The sequence below is a fragment of the Passer domesticus genome, chromosome 2 (assembly GCF_036417665.1).
Source record: "Passer domesticus isolate bPasDom1 chromosome 2, bPasDom1.hap1, whole genome shotgun sequence".
Classification (NCBI taxonomy): domain Eukaryota; kingdom Metazoa; phylum Chordata; class Aves; order Passeriformes; family Passeridae; genus Passer; species Passer domesticus.
Window position 1 is genome coordinate 41976780 of NC_087475.1, and position 16044 is coordinate 41992823.

At 43.8% G+C, this 16044-nt stretch overlaps 2 protein-coding genes across 5 annotated transcripts in view; one reads left to right on the forward strand and one right to left on the reverse strand.

Annotated features, from left to right (window-relative positions):
* Nucleotides 1-1120, forward strand: part of DZIP1 (DAZ interacting zinc finger protein 1) — a 37279-nt gene extending 36159 nt beyond the window's left edge. For all 3 annotated transcript variants that reach the window (XM_064408435.1, XM_064408434.1, XM_064408436.1), the window contains 2 exons: nt 1-172; nt 909-1120. In XM_064408435.1, the coding sequence (XP_064264505.1) occupies nt 1-172; nt 909-991 (255 nt within the window). In that variant the 3' untranslated portion in view covers nt 992-1120. The remainder of the gene's footprint in view (nt 173-908) is intronic.
* A 1605-nt stretch (nt 1121-2725) lies between these two features.
* Nucleotides 2726-16044, reverse strand: part of CLDN10 (claudin 10) — a 53677-nt gene continuing 40358 nt past the window's right edge. Inside the window, exons 1-5 of one of the 2 annotated variants that reach the window (XM_064408437.1) lie at nt 15045-15349; nt 8540-8701; nt 8294-8375; nt 3790-3897; nt 2726-3098 (exon numbers count right to left, since the gene is read on the reverse strand). In XM_064408437.1, coding sequence (XP_064264507.1) covers nt 2984-3098; nt 3790-3897; nt 8294-8375; nt 8540-8701; nt 15045-15264 — 687 coding nt within the window. In that variant the 5' untranslated portion in view covers nt 15265-15349 and the 3' untranslated portion in view covers nt 2726-2983. Of the gene's footprint in view, nt 3099-3789; nt 3898-8293; nt 8376-8539; nt 8702-15044; nt 15350-16044 lie in introns of those variants that run through there. The other variant, XM_064408438.1, reaches the window with a different exon arrangement.

A 16044-nucleotide genomic window follows, 5' to 3' on the forward strand; every position in this document is an offset into this window, starting at 1 on the left:
CTCACAGAAGCTGATGAAGATGATTGGGATATTTCATCAGTAGAAGAAGACATTTTATTGCTGAAAAATGACAGAGGTCAGAAGGCAATGACAGCTCAGAAAAATGAGCCCAATGCTGCATCTGTGGTACATGCATGGGGCCTTCCCAAGAAAAGTGCACCAAAGGAGGAAGGTAACGTATTCACAAGTGACCGACCCACCTAGAGGAGGATTAAGTACAGTGTATTACACTTTGTAATTCAATAGATAGTGTTTTGTAAGAAAAGAACAAGAAAACCTTTGTGTTTGGTTTCTTGCTATCACGTTTTTATGATACTTAGTGGTACATAAACCACACACACACACATAAATACACAGAGATACCAACTTAAATTTGAGATTTTAAACTATAATATTATCAGACTTCAACATCACCTTAAAAATTAATCATCTGAGTTTTTTTTTCTTTCTGAATTTAAGGGAGCAGGGAACCCCCTTTTTCTTGAGAGTAATAACATTTCAGGTTTGTTCAAGGTATCTAACTGACTTACCAGGCTGAGATAAATATTTGAACTAATGCTAAAGCAAAAGCCTCAATCTTACATATAATTTATATAGTAGTTTCTAACCCTAACATTTCAATGTGTGTAAAGGTTAAAGCTGTATCAGTCACATAAAGATATTGCTGGTTGTTTTTGAAGGGAAAGTAACACTGGCACTGACTGCTTGTACTGTGCTTTATCTTCTGTGAGAGCAACAATCTACATATTATCAACACTTGTCATTTGCTTACTGGTTGCTGTTTGGGGCTTCCTGAAGTCCACAGGTGTTTGCTCACATAGCATGTAATTTTATTTTATAGACAAAGTAAAAATATCCCCAAAAGAGTATTAATAACTATTAATTGTTCTGTCTGTTTGTTTTAAAAGGCCTTCATGAAGCTGATAACACAAGCACGTTAAAAAGCAGCTTAGTCACTGTAACAGACTGGAGTGATTCTTCAGACATATAATTGTTCCATTCCTGATTGGAGGTCCTGCTTTTGGGTTCTGCTGGGGTTCAAAATGCAGGTGAAAACATCAAGTGTTTCCCAGTACCTTCTCTCATTGGTCCTGTAATAACAAGGAATACTGTTTACAGAGCTCTTGTGTCTTTCAGTCTGACTCTGAAAAAGAATATTGAAATATGCATTACTGGCCATGTCTATTTGGAAACAAAGTAATTCTTTCTTTTTGTGGCAGTTTAACCCCAGCCAAGCCCCATGCAGCCAGTCATTCACTCCCTCACCTGTGGAACTGGGGAGAGACTTGAAGGAGTAAAAGTGAGAAAATTTGTGGGTTGAGATCATGGCAGTTCGATAGGGAAAGCAAAAGCCACACACAATCAAAGCAAAACAAGGAATTAAGTCACTGCTCCCATGGGCAGGCAGGTGTTCAGCCATCCCAGGAGAACAGGGCCCCATCACACGTAATGGTGGCTTAGGGAGACAAAAGACACTCCAAATGTCTTCCTCTTCCTCCTTTTTCCCCCACTGTATATACTGTGCATGATGCCATATGGTCTGGAATGTCCCTTTGGTCAGTTTGAGTCACCTGTCCCACCTGTGTCCCCTCCAAACCTCCCGTGTACTCCCAATCCTTGCCGATGTGGTGGTATGAAAAACAGAAAAGGCTCTGTGCAAGCCCTGCTCAGCAATACCAAAAACATCTCTATTATCAACTCTGTGTCCAGCACAAATCCAAGACACAGCCCCATACCAGCCACGGTGAAGAAAATTACCTCTATCCCAGCCAAAACCAGCACACTCTCATGAGTTCAGTGGTGAAAGTCTCTTTCATTTCTCTGAGGTGAAGATTTTGCCTCTAATGTTTACATTAAAGATTGAAACTGGTCTTGCAAGAAAGCCTGTTAACCAATGAACAGAATATACTGTGGAGTATTACTTTATACAATCTTTAATGCATATTTTTTATATTTTATCATGAACTTTATATAAAATTGTCAACATTTTAAAGAAGATATGTCCATGTATTAAACTATTAAGTTTTTACCATGGTTTACAATAAACACTAAATGAAAAGAAAAAAGCCTCAGCTCCAAAACTAATCATTATTAAATGCCTCCTATTTGGGGAAGTCGGTTTGTTTTGGGTTTTTTTGTATTGGAGTTCAGTCTTTCTTAGCATATAAGGACAACAACTGGAAAAAAATAACAATGTCAAGGCACAGTAAGGAAAGCACTAACCTGCCATTGCAGAAGTACTTGACATTTCTGCTTTGTCCATATTGACTGCCTTCTTTTAAAAAAGGCACTAGTGTTTCTACTTAAATAAGTACAGATATAACATAAACCAAAAAGAACCTTGATTTTGTAGTTCTAATGTAATTTAGATAATATCAGATACAAAACTTTTTCTATACTGTGCCATTATTAAGTAGGACTGTTCGTTTTTTATATTTACATGGTTGTTCCAAAATAACCAACTTTTATTGAAACTCCACAGGTCCATCAGTTCAAACTTCACAAAAAAAAACTGAGTTTGTGTCTGATTTTAGGGACTTACTCTAGAAAGCATTTTGTGATTATTTGTAATCTCTGTTCTGATTCATTGACTTGTACAAATACTCCCTCAAAGCCATTTCCATGGACAGACAAAGAAAAAAGACTAGCTGTATTTTTGAACTGTGATGTGCCAATACAGTGTGTGTGATACCATTCCCACAAGCAGCTGACATGACAAACTGAATTAGTAAATACCTCGTTTATTTTTTTTCAAGAATGCAACATCAGCTCATGATTTCCAGGTATAAACTTTACAATACCAACATCAATCTTAAAATATTATATAATAAAATTTACATCAATATGTAAAAAGCTGCAAGTTAATATTTTTAAAAGTCATTGTCTTAGTAGTACGTACACTGGGCTTGGGGTGGGGGGAATTACTCTGAATGAAACGTACAAAATCACGTTCAAAAACGCTTTGAGTCTTCCAACAGTGCAACTAAACATAAGCGTTCTTGTCAAAGTGCTTGGGTGGGGTTTTGTCAGGGATGCTGTTGTGCACCTTTGTACGAGAAGACATCACAGATGTGGCTCCATTGTAGGCATACCCCCTCCTGAAGAGAAAAAACAACCATTTATAGCTCTTCCCACAGACAGGTGACATCTCTGTATCCAGTAAGAAAGCCAGAAATGTATGGGAATGTACCTACACATTTCAGGGGAGGTGGCATGTTCCTACTCTGTGTGGTCCCATCCTAGTTAAACATTGCCACTCCAGCTATCTCTTTGCACCAGTCTTTACACTTTCCTGTAACACATATTCCCTCGTTCACAGCTGAGTAAATTAGGGCCTAATCATTAAATAATTTAAATTGTGGCAGACCCTAGGTGAATAGCTACTCTTTACAGCTGTTCCTCTTTGTTATCACCCCTCTTCAGCTGCTGGAGGTCCCACTGCCACCACTGCTCGCTTTTGATCTGATGATTTGAGATCAAATAAACTTGTCTATTCATGCCTGTAAAGCTACCTGACCATTTTTCCTACATCAGTGAATGCACTGTTTTGCAGCTGTAGTAAATTTATTATATATATCACAAGTATTTGTTCTGAGCCAGTAGCTTTTCTTAATTACATTAATGGTGGACAAAGCATTATCCTTACATCCCCTTACTTTCTTTTATCCACACAATCTTTTTCAGAATCTCATTACAAAGTGTTTTGAAACAGTAATCAAACTGCATACAGATAGTAGGTAGAAATGCAGAGGTATTGATTTCTTTCAGTAAGTACAACTTGTGTTTTACCTTGCAGTATTACTGTTTTCAGCTATTGAGAAGCAGAATATAATGCCACCAATTATGCAGAGTGATGCTCCAGCCCATCCAATGAACAAAGCTGCTCCTAATTCATACCTACAAGAAGTCAATAAATGTATTTAACAAAAGAGAGCATGGATTTATAGGGTTATTTCCAGAATAAAATAACTAAATACTATATTTTTCTTGAATAACTTTCCATTGACACATAAATTATTCACCACAAAATCAGCAGCTCTGCCATTCACCGGCGTTCTTTTCATTACTTCCCTCTGACTAGGGAGGCAGACTCTGTCCCTGCAGTACACTTGGGCAATGCTTCTCTCCCTGCTCAGCCGGGGTTAGGGTTAGGGGAAGGCCTGGTCTTTGTGCATCTCCTCCTGGATTGCTTTGCTGTGGGCTTCTGTCATTCTGTGGCCTGTTTAGAGCACCAGCTCCTCCATTTCAGTTTTGTTCTTGTTGGCTCTCAAATCAAACTGGACTGGGCTTTTCCTGGGCCAGAGACTAAAAATTCTGCCTACAAATCTCCATAAGTTTCCCCTCTGGCTCTCAGGATCTGTCTGCCTCCATCCCTCATCATCCACACACCAGCCTGCTTAAAACATGAGGGTTTGTACATATGCATAATATGCATATGGAATATACATGCAATGTATATGTATGCAACATATACATATACATGCACAGGTGTGTCTGGTATAAGCATTTGCACACACAGGTGCATGTTCCTGCATCTTTCGCCTTCTCTAGTGCCTGTGACTAGATTTTATCTGGAAGAAGCTTTTCCCCAGCACCTTCATGGGCACAGCTCACAGTCACCAGCAATGGTCCCCTCTGCTGCCTCAGCCAGCCACAAACTGTTTGCTGCCAGGAACTGCTCCGTTTGTCTCTGAGAGGAGACAGTGGTGCTTTAGGAGCATTATCCCACTAAGTCCATGTTTCTCAAGCAACAGTAGTAAATGAAGGGAAAGAAGGGCATTGGGAAGAGATTCTTTTCTTTCCTCTCAGTGCTGATGCTTTAAGACAAGCAGGAAACCATGGATGCTCCTTGTCTGCCCCATTCCCCAACTCTCTGCCTGAGTACTACTCTTAAAGCACATTAAGGATGACCTGCTTTAGGCTGCAGCCCAACATCTCCAGATTCTCCTATTCCTCATCTTTAGAAAACACTTGTGTGTCTCTTGCTCTTTCTCTGCTGCAGTTTCCCCTTGAGGACACCTTTATCTTCTCCACGCTTATGGGATCTTTCATGGAAACACAGGCACATGTCCCCGATCCAGCCCCAATTACTAACCAGGAGTATGTGCTGTTCAAGCAGATGCTACTAAATTCATTTATTGTAAACTGGGGTGAGGCAGCCAAATAAAAGCCCCTGCTTGACAGCCTGCCTGTGCAACTGCAACACTGTGTAGTTGCACTCAGCTAGTTGTGAACATTTCCATGTGCACAGGCCCTAATTCCACATTACCAAAATATCTAACTGAAAGTACCTGTCAGCTGTTCTGAAAAACTTATATTTTTACAAAAGAGCATTGGAGAAACAGTCAAAAAAATCCAGTGAGGTGTTAGAAGACTCCATACCATAAATCACCAATGGGCCAGGAGGCACATGCAAGATCCGTGAAGAGCACATGAGGATCAGGTGCACAGACTGTGAGGGGATAAAGACCCATGGATTTCTTTGTTCAGGCTCCCTCTCTGAAGACACCAAACTCAAGCTGAAATAAACTGACTCTGCCTCAGAACCCTTCCTCAACACCAGCATGGAGCTTACAGACCCAACCCCCAATTTAAACTGCTGGGAACCATAGCTCCTTCCTGGAAAACACTCCACCCAATCCCATTTCACTTCAAAATCTGCCAAACCTGTAAAATTTTAATTCTACTTATGCTCACATTTCCAACCACCTTGCTACGGTTTTCACATGACTCAAGGAGATTTGTGTCTCTCTGAGGACAGGAGGTTCTCTGATTAGAAGCAGAGATCTACATCAGAGCTCATCACCTAAGATCCCAGTATATTCAATATGCAAGAAATACACACAAAGTGCACTTCTAAAACATTTTCAAGGTACCTCTTTCATTGACCTGTGAAAGCAGACCAGAGGGACTAGCTCAGATGTGGGAAAAGCTCCCTCATGGGGATCCCTCCATCCCTACAGAACTGCCAGAGCACACCTAAGGTATCAGGACCAGGATTAGGCTCCCCACAGAAGTCGATGCAGATCACCACACTGCTGGAAATCGGAGCTGGACCAAGATCCAGCATAGCCATTGCAGTAACAACTTATTTCCCAAGACCATTTGCCTAGAAAGTGGGAAACACAAGTTTCCATGTTTTTATCTAACAAGAAATAGTTGACCAGAGGCTGAGGGATTTCAGGAGATCAAGCGCTATCTTCCCTCCCTGAAACTCTGATTGTACAGAAAAGAAATCATTACCATATTTGATAGAACTGGGTAGAAAAGGGATACCTGAGTGTTATTACCTACTAGTTGGGACAGAAGACATGGGGTTCAGCCTTTGTAGTTGGGTTTGTTTGAAGCAACACTTGTCATTATACCATGATTAAACAGATTTGTGTATGGCCCTGGTCGAGGGACTGCCACACCGCCAGGTTAATGAGTTCAAGAGCTGTCCTGATAGGTCTTTCTTCCACATCTTCAAACAGAGAAAACAACCTTTCTGATTTATACTGGTACTTAGGAGGAAAACTCAAGATTTTTCAATTGCATATGGGAAGTTAGTCAGATAATTGCAATTAAAAATAGTAAAGAAGGCTGGAGGGAAATCCTGATGATTGACACAAGGTGCTGAATGCCTCACGTCATTTGTTTCCCACTAATGGTATCTCAAGCCTGTCTTTGACACTGCCAGAATAACTTCAGGAGAGAAATGTGCAGTAAAAGGCAAAAGGTTGAAATCCTATCTCAGTGAAGACACAATTCCAAATTTCCACAATATCACAGCAAACATATGAAATGTGCCTGCAATGCATAACAAAGTAAGGGTTTGTAGGTGGCAACAAATGGAAATTTTACATCAGTTGAGAAAACAAATGGAAATTTTAATGCCACCACTAGCTCAATCTGATGCAGGGTCACTGCATGAGCTACGTGCATTGTGCACAACTCAAATTAAAATTTCAGGATTTTCTCTCTGCCTTCATCTTTGTAATCATGATTATATCTTCCCACAGCTGAGCTATGCTGGTTGTCCACAAAAAAAAGGTAATTTCTGAAGAGGATGTTTTACTACCGTTATTTCAATATTTAAACTGGATTTCTCATTCCTTCACAGTAAAATTCCATTGTGAGGTCTGCCTGCTCTATTGCAACACATGAGGGTAGGAATACAGTGTAAGAAAAGGACTTCTGGCAGCAATCATGGCATTTTTCACTAAGAACAGTAAGCCTGATGAATAATTAACTTCTGTCTATATAGCCAGGCTCCATTTTCTTCAAAGAACCTCACATCCTTCTTTCTTATGGTGGCCTTTCGAGCCTGTCTTCTCTACATCAAATAGGCAGAAAGTATAGGGGAATTACAGAGAAAACTAATACAAGATTGTATGGAGAAAACTAATACTGTTTCAAGATAGAAAAAGCAGTGTCAACCCTACGGCAAATGTAGATCCCTTTAGTGTTATTTATTCAGACTATTTTCTTTCTGTCAAAGTGAAACATAAAGGCTCAGGTTTCCTTACCGATCCCTTACTTGAGTATCAGGGAAATGTACACCCTACGTTTGGCATATTCTGGAATCACTGCCAAGAATACTTTAAAATCCTTGCCTTTAAAAACAGTTTACATCACATATGAAGGCAAAACAGGAGTCTCCGATGCTATAATTTACAGCCAACATTTTCAGACTTGGTAGTTAAGAATGTCATTCCAAAATCCAAGCGTTGTTTTGTGGATTGCTGCTTTTGCAGGTCCTGAGAATTTAAGTATTTATGCTAGTGCTCTAAAGATCATGGGTTTTGAAAAGGTTTATGATCCAAATTTCTGAAAATTTGTCAGCAAAATTCCACCAAGTTTGAAGAAATCTCTCCTCAAGAGGGATCGAGATTGCACGGTGCTCAACACCTTTATGGAAGCCACCTACTATCAAAGGCTCAAGGCAATACTTTTGTTCCTTCCCTATCGAATGATGCACCTAATGAGCCCCTGTGTCTTGTGCAATCCTTTTGCTGCACCTCTGGCACCCAGGCAGGCTCCATTCCCAATGAGCCCCAGCTGCCCTGCCAGCCCGTGGTAGAGCTGGGCACATGGATTGCAGAGCCATCACTGTGCAGCAAAGTGTTTGTTCATTGAATTTCAGCACCTGGTTGCTCCAGTTAGAAACTGTGGTTAAGTAAAACTGCAGCCCACTCTCCTCCTGCGCCCAAGGGGAGAAGCAGCTGCTCTCTGTCTAAACAGGCTCTGGTGTGCAGTAGGAAACCTAAGGTCTACTTGTTTGAAAGATTTATGGGTATAGGAAAGTACTTACTTTTGTGCAACAAAAGAAGGGTCAAAGAACTCAGACGTAATCCTGTTTGCATACAGGGAACAACTAGTCATAGAGCACAACCCTGAAAAGCATAAGACAAACCATTCAGTGGAGCTGGCAGCAGAGCTTTGGGCCTGGCCCTGAAGTCAACGAAGTCATGGCGGATTGTGCACAGGTTTCTGCAGGAAAGAAACAGCTCTGGTATGACTTCAAATATGCAAACCGATAGAAATAAAGTATATTTACCAGAGAGTATGAAAATCAGTCCAGCTAAACAAGCTATTTTTGCTTTAGTCTGATCAGAGCCTCCAACTTTTGTACATTTCATCCCAACCAGTCCAAAAACGGCACCGAAGAACCCCAGGCAGACAGCGGAGATCATCAATCCTCTGCATGCTTGGATGTAACCTGTGAGAGAAAGAGCAAGGCTAATATGAGAACTGGGACCATGAGCAGTTTTGCTGTAGTTTCCCTCCCTCTGTGCAGCATCAGGCACTCACTATTGCAAATGGAATCGGACTTTGGCTGGAACAGTATCACTTCACCACAGAGTGTGTTTCTCTAGGCGATGTGTGCCCTTCACAGGGCATCATCACCTGTACCCAGCTTATAAGAATGATACTGTGGCACTCAGGGCTTCAAAACATTATCCCATGGCACTGAGTATAGCATCTGCAAGAGGTTGTACCCATGAGGTTTAGAAGAGCAGCTCCACGTGGTCTGATCAGGTCACAAGCTGCAGAGCCCCCCTGTGCACTCAAAGCAAGTCTTACATCAGTCCACTTGTGCGTGTGCGATATGGCTGGCAGTGACCCTGGCTGGGGTCCTGGGCCTGCCTGGATGTGCCACTGATTTGATTTGGATGTGCCCACAAGACCCTCATCTGCAAAGAAGTCAGCCATGCACTCAGCTCCATGGACAGCAGTAGTCCCTTGGGATAAAGAAAATCGCTGCCGTATTTAAACCTGGACAAGCAGCTTGCACCTGTCTTCAGCCACAAGAAATTTGGCTGTGCTGCCCAAGACTGCTCCCAGAGGGACCTCCCAGGACAGGACCCTTCACCAGGACAATGGGCTGCTTGGCCTCTTCTCCCTTCTGAGAATATCTTGTAATTGAAGGGCTGTGATAATCTCATATCGCTGCTTACGGGGTGGAACGCTGCAATCTTACACAGCTGAATAACCATCACAAGATGTTTTTCTTCATAACCTGTTGTTACATCTCATTTAAAATGAAAATGAACTCCCACTATTAGGGCATTCATTCTTTTTGCTTTGATCTCCAGTGGGTGGAAATGTTGAGAGCTAAACCACATTGTCATTGCCTATTACACCAAATTTTATGTAAAAATAAATAAACAAAAAAACCCCACCAAATCCTGCATAAAAGTTTTAATATGTAAGAAAACAATATACTAAAGCAGGAACCAGAGGACATCTGATGGAAACAGAAGGCAGCAGATTCAAAACAAAAGGTATGCTTGTTTGTAAAATGAAGCTGTGGAATTCCTTTCTACAGGATGTGTGGACACTAAGAGTTTACTGAGACTCAAAAAGAGACCGGATACGCTCCTGATGAAGAAGTCTATGTCTGGCTGGAAGGGCTTTGAGATGCAGATGGCTACCACAGACACTTGGCCACCTTCTGCTATCCTTACTGCCACCTCCTTTAGCCACTGCTGAAGGTACGTCAGCTCTAGGATGACCACCCCATGCTTGAACACTGCTTTAAATCCCCCATTGATTCACAGCTCTGAGCAACAAAGCAATTTGTAGCACATAACACCCCATTTTAGCAGGTCTGCTGAACCTGGGAGCTGTGCTGCCCATCTGTGAACACAACCTACCAGCATTTATCTACCTCTGCTGGCACACAGACTTCTTTCTGTAGGCCACCTGCTCAAGAAAGACACAGTCAGTGGCATAAGTGTGACTGTCATACTGCTCACATGTTGGAATGCAAGAGGGTGATTTGTGCAAGACACAGGTTTGAAGACAGCAGCCTTGCTTTCTAAATTTTTGCTGTAGGCATGGAAAACTTGGCTTATGCTGCTTTAGGTGGTGTGTAATGTATTTCTTGTAGCAGACAGGTAAAGCATGAGATGAAGACTGGAAAGGAAGCTATTATTTCTGACAGGTCCAATTTATTGACAGTGTTAGTTAGCTAATTGACACATTAAAGTGCTGAACCATGAACATGTTTACCCGGAGGTCCTCTAAACTTTTATTTATGTCTGAACCTCCTAGGAAAACCAGTAAATATTCACCCCAACTAAAATATCCAACACTTGCTAGTAACCACAGGGCTGAAATTCAGTTTTTCCTGAAGGTCAATACACAGTTTTAAAATAGGTAGAGGGTAGTGAGACAGCAAGAAATAATTAACTCACTCACTCAGAAATCATTTTCAATTATAAACAGCATGAACTGGAGGACTGCTCAGTTCTGCTGAATGAGTAACCTTTCTCACTAAATAATTCACTGAATTGGGCAGGCCAGCTATAGTAGGACTTGTTTCAGTTCACCAGAGCAATCAGCCAACTGGCACACATTTTTAAAACAAAATACAGGAAAAAGAATCCCAATTTACACCAGTACTGTGGAAAAGCAGAAGGCTCTAGGAGTCCCATGAGGTTGACTGGAGCATTAGGAAGCATGAAAGGGTGAAATCAACCTTTTCACCTAATCAAACCTCCTATTGCTTAGATCCTAGATTCAAACTCTGTATAACATTTGGCTCCAAGAGGAACTAAAACTCTTTTTTTGCTTTCATGAAAGCAAGATTATATTGGGCACCAAGACTTATAGGACTTGCTCATCTTGAAGAAGAAAAGGATCTCGGCAGACCTTACAGCAGCCTTCCAGAACCTAAAGTGGGCCTACAGGAAAGCTGGAGAAGGACTTTTTACAGGAGTGTGTAGTGACAGGACAAGGGAAAATGCCTTTTAACTGAAAAAGGGCAGATTTAGGTTAGATATTCGGAAGATATTAGATATTTGGAAGAAATTCTTTACTGTGAGGGTGGTGAGACACTGCAACAGGGAACCCAGAGAACCTGTGGATGTCCCTTCCCTGGAAGTGTTGAAGTTTGGATGCAACTTTGAGCAACCTTTACTAGTAGGAATTGTCCCTACCCATGGTAGGCAGGTTGGAACTAGATGTCCTTTAATGTCCCTTCATTGTAACCCAAAACATTCTGTGATACTATGGTAATTAAGAGGAGTGCAAAAGGGAACTATTTTTTTCACACTCCTCCACTCAAGACTAAAACCTGCCCTTTCCCAAATGTTTATGTTCTGTATTTGCATCAGCTCCTGCAGGAAACTTATCATGTACATACCAACCACGCAAATGAAGTTCCCAAGCAGCAAAAAGCCATGTGTTTTAAACAGACAAGCAGACAAACATGCATTGCTCATAAAGTCATGTTTAGCAGCATTCCAAGAGAAACCTATTTCAAGGTTGTTTTTTTTTGTGGTGTGGTTTTTGTTTTTGTTGGTTTTCTTTGTTTTTTTTTTTTTGTTTCAAACAAATGTGTTTTGTCTTGCATTGAAATTAATCTTGTTAGAGCTTCATCTTTCTTGCCTCACTGCTCTCACACTTGCTTTATGCTTACAAAGACTTAGAAGGCATTCATGTACTCATATCATATGACACTATGGAAAAAAATATATATGCAAAGTTCTGGGGATTGCCACTTTCACAATAAATGCCTCTGGTGGCATTTTGCAGTCTACATCACGTGAAGTGTAAGAGGTTGCCTTACAGATTCAGCATAGATTCCTTCCAAAAGTACACACCCATTGCTTTTGTATGTCTTTCTAAGCTCTAATACCCTCTTTTAGCTCATAATTGAATTTTTGTTCAGCTCTCTTGCAAAAGGTCATCAGATCCACTGTAGGAAACATGGAAACTGATATGTCCTCTTTTGGGGAGGTGGTTTCATCAGAAAATTTCCACTTATGACCAGTGGCACAAAAAGTAAACCCAAAATGACTTTAAGCCCCACAGACAGGAAGAGCATTTTTGCTTGCATAAGGAATGTGGGGCTCAGCACTTAATGAGGGCTGGCCAAATTGGTTTCTTCTACAGGAATGCATTAAGGTGGAAGGTGACCACAAACAATTTTCTCTGGAAGCCATTTGTGTGGAGTGATGGCCTGAAAGCTGTCAGGGCAATCCCGCTGCTGTGCCATCCCACTGCAAGCTGGGCAGGACAGTCCAGGCCCACTCCATGACAGAAACCAAGACAAGGGTAAAGAGGAACCATCTCCTGAACACCCCTGACCTGAACTATGACACTGCTTCTGAAGAAGGAAGGACTTCTGCACTCCACAGGAGAGCTCCTGGTGTAGAATCACAGAGTCATCGAGGTTTGGGTAGGGAGGGACCTCAGAGGTCGTCTGGTTCTTACCCCGTGCCACGGGCAGGGACAACTCACACAGACCAGGTTTCTCAAAGCATGGTCACACCGATTTGTTTCCCCCTCACGTTGCCTCTGATCCCCTGGAAGACCTGAGCAGTCTCTTGGGATGAGAAATCCAGCTTCCTCAGAGGTTTCCAATTTGACCAAAAAAAAAAAAAAATTCAGTACAAGAGGAACTGCTCTGAGAGGCAGATCCTCTCTATCTGTGTGACGAAGGAGTGGAGCTGAGCCACATTTCCCTAGGACAGCAGAAATATTTTTAGGAATTTTTCAGTCATGCTCTACCATTTTGAGGAGAGTAACATATTGTCACTACATGTATCCTTACAGGGTTATTGTTTCTGCTCACAAACACTTCCCTGAGAACAGAAACCAGATCTGCCCTGTTTGTGTATTCTGAGTCCCTCACCTGAGGATGGAGTCAGGAAGTTCCCACATACCCAGTCACAGGGAATGGGATCCACCTTGGACATGTAAGTCTGGACAAAGGGGAAGAGGAGGGAAGGAAGAGGCTAGACAAGGACTGAGGCAGACTTGTCTACTTGTTGAGACACAAATTCTTTAAGCCACGAGTGACACTTCTGTCCAAAATGAGCTGGTGGCTCTTTCACTGTGCACAAGGCACCTCAGAAACTCATTCTTTGACCAAGTGGAATGTGCTACCCAACATGCAAGGTTTCAATGCACAAGCATTTGGGGGAAAGGAAGGAAAGGATTTTGCTGTCAAGTGTTGTCTTGTTTTTGAAAATTTAAATGCTCCAAATTCTTCCTACTTTATAATTGCGCTTTTCTTACTTTAAAAACAGCTTCACCCAGACCTAAAAGAACAGCTAAACAATAGGTTCAAGGGATCCAAAAGGTTTCGCACCAACGATCACTCCATGCCTGCCTGCACAGAGACCCCTGCTCCTTGCCCAGTCCTGGAAATTACACTCTCAGCTGCTGCCACAGAGTGACTGATGTCAATGGAGGCCAGCCAGCTCTCCTATCCCTTTGGAGGAACTGGCAAATTCCTCTGCTGCCACAGGGCTGGGTCAAAATAAAGTCTGGGAGCAGCACTTCTCCCCCCGAGGGAAGCATCCTGCAGGAGTGCTGCTTAAGGGTTGCCTGTGTTACCTCGTTTTGGCATCTTGGCCTCTTTCAGCCTTTTCTACATACAGAGGTTAAAGGTTTTCTGATACTGGCATTAACGTCATGTTCATATTAATCCCTGTTAGAATTAGTATTAATCTCTGTTAGTGATTAGATTAACAGACCTTCCTTTCCTCTTAAACAGAGCTTTTACACCAAAATACCTGCTCAGCCTCCAGTGCAAAGGGAATGTCTTGCCAGGCTGTGAACAGTAGGCATGATCTTTTGTGAGTATCAACGGCACTGGCAAACTGCATATTGCATTCATTTATAACTGCAAAAACTTATAAAAGGTGCCATAATTTTAGAAGCCTTTCCTCCCGTTCTTTACAGCCACTCCTGAAGCTATAAACCAATGTCATACACACTTCTCCTGTCTCTATCAGCCATGATTGGTGTGGATTTATCAACCAAAAGTTTAGTTGTAGTGATTTCCTGCAGTGAACCAGTTTCCCAGTACAGCTTCCTTAAAGGGCAAAAATGTTGCCCCTTAATGAGGGAAGAAACACAGCACCAACTCAATCTTTGGTTTCAAGCCCTATAGCAAAACTCTTAGCTTTGCTTCAAAATAGCACTGCCTTTAAAGCTGAGCAAAGCTATGCATCCCTTCTGCATACCTTTGCATCCCTGACTGCCCCGAGCTTTCACACTGTCATTTATCAATGAAGCAATTACATCTGAGTTAATAACCACTTAGCAAAACCAGCAAAGGAACATTAATTAAAACAAAACGACGCCAAGGCTTGTTCTTCTCCACCGACCGTTGCATGGCTGGCAAAACCATAAAAAAGAGGAATGTCACGGCAGTCGGAAAACAGATCGGCAAGAAAAATCTGCCTGCATTCTTCTTGTGTCAAATCCACACACACAAACTCTTCCGATGGGGAAAAAAAGGCAGGTAGTGACAGAACGAGAGCCCAAACCGGACACTTGGGCACCAAACATAATCTCAGCTAGTGGGTTTTTGGGAGGAAAAACCCCCACTTCCACAGGTGCGCACAAGCAGCACGCTGCCACCTGCCTGGGGACACGGGGGCACCTGCGAACCCGCGGGGGAGCCGCCTTCGCTCGGGTCCCGCCGCCCCCGGCCCCGCTCGGCGCACCCCGAGCCCGCTCCCGCCCGCCCCGCCGAGCCCGCCCGGGAGCGGCCCCGGGACACCGGGGAGTGTCGGGGTGGGGGTCAGCGGGAGCCTGACCGTCCAGCGCCAGCATGGAGGGGAAGTCCTTGCAGTTGGAGACGCCGGTGGAGTCGGTCACGCAGGTCTTCCAAAGGTTGGCCCAAAAGGTGGCGGTGGTGATGACCGTGCCATCGATGGTGGACACCTTCCAGTAGTCGGTGGGCAGCGTGGAGGACACCAGCACCCATCCCGAGATGGTCAGCAGGAACGCGATGATCTCCGCCGACGTGCTCGCCATGGGCCCGGCAGCAGGCGGCGGGCGGCGCGGAGCCGCGGCGGATCCCGGCGGAGCCCGGGGCGGCGGATCCCGGCGGCAGCGGGCGGAGCGGAGCCGAGCCGAGCCGAGCCGCGCCGAGCCGAGCCGAGCCGAGCCGAGCGGAGCGGAGCGGGGCGGGGGCGGCCGCGCAGCCCAATCAGCACGGGCAGCTCCCGGCATCGCCCCGGGACCGCCCCGCCCCGCCCGGCCCCGGCAGCGCCCCGGGACCGCAGAACGGACCCGGCGCGGTCCGGAGGGGCGCAATGAACCACACCCGAAAGCAAACAGCGGCGCAAATCAGCCCTGTAATTTGGGGTTAGACGCCCCTTCCGCCGCAGGTGCTCCTGCAGGGGTCCGGAGGGGATGGCAGGAGCGGGACAGGCGCGTCCTTAGCATCTCCTTCCCAGCTGCGGGTTTGCGGCTCTTTCCGCACGACCCCGCGCCATCCTCCCCACCAAGAGCCTCGCCAGGAGGGTGGCTTCGAGGAATACTTGTAGAATACAGGTGTGCCGACCGCGAGCGCTCCATATCCCTACAGGGGCATAAACTTTTGAAATGCATAACAGGGTTTTTTAATCCTCTGAATTTCAGCTGGCCCCTGATATTATCCAGCCACAGGTGGTACAGCGTTTGATACCTATTTTTGCAATGTGAGGTGGTGAACTTGGGATTTTCTACCTCAGTTTTCATGCAGTGGCATTCAAGCCTGCAGCTCACAGGTGGAGCATTATCCACAGTGGTTTCTCCTCGTTTGAAGCTGTT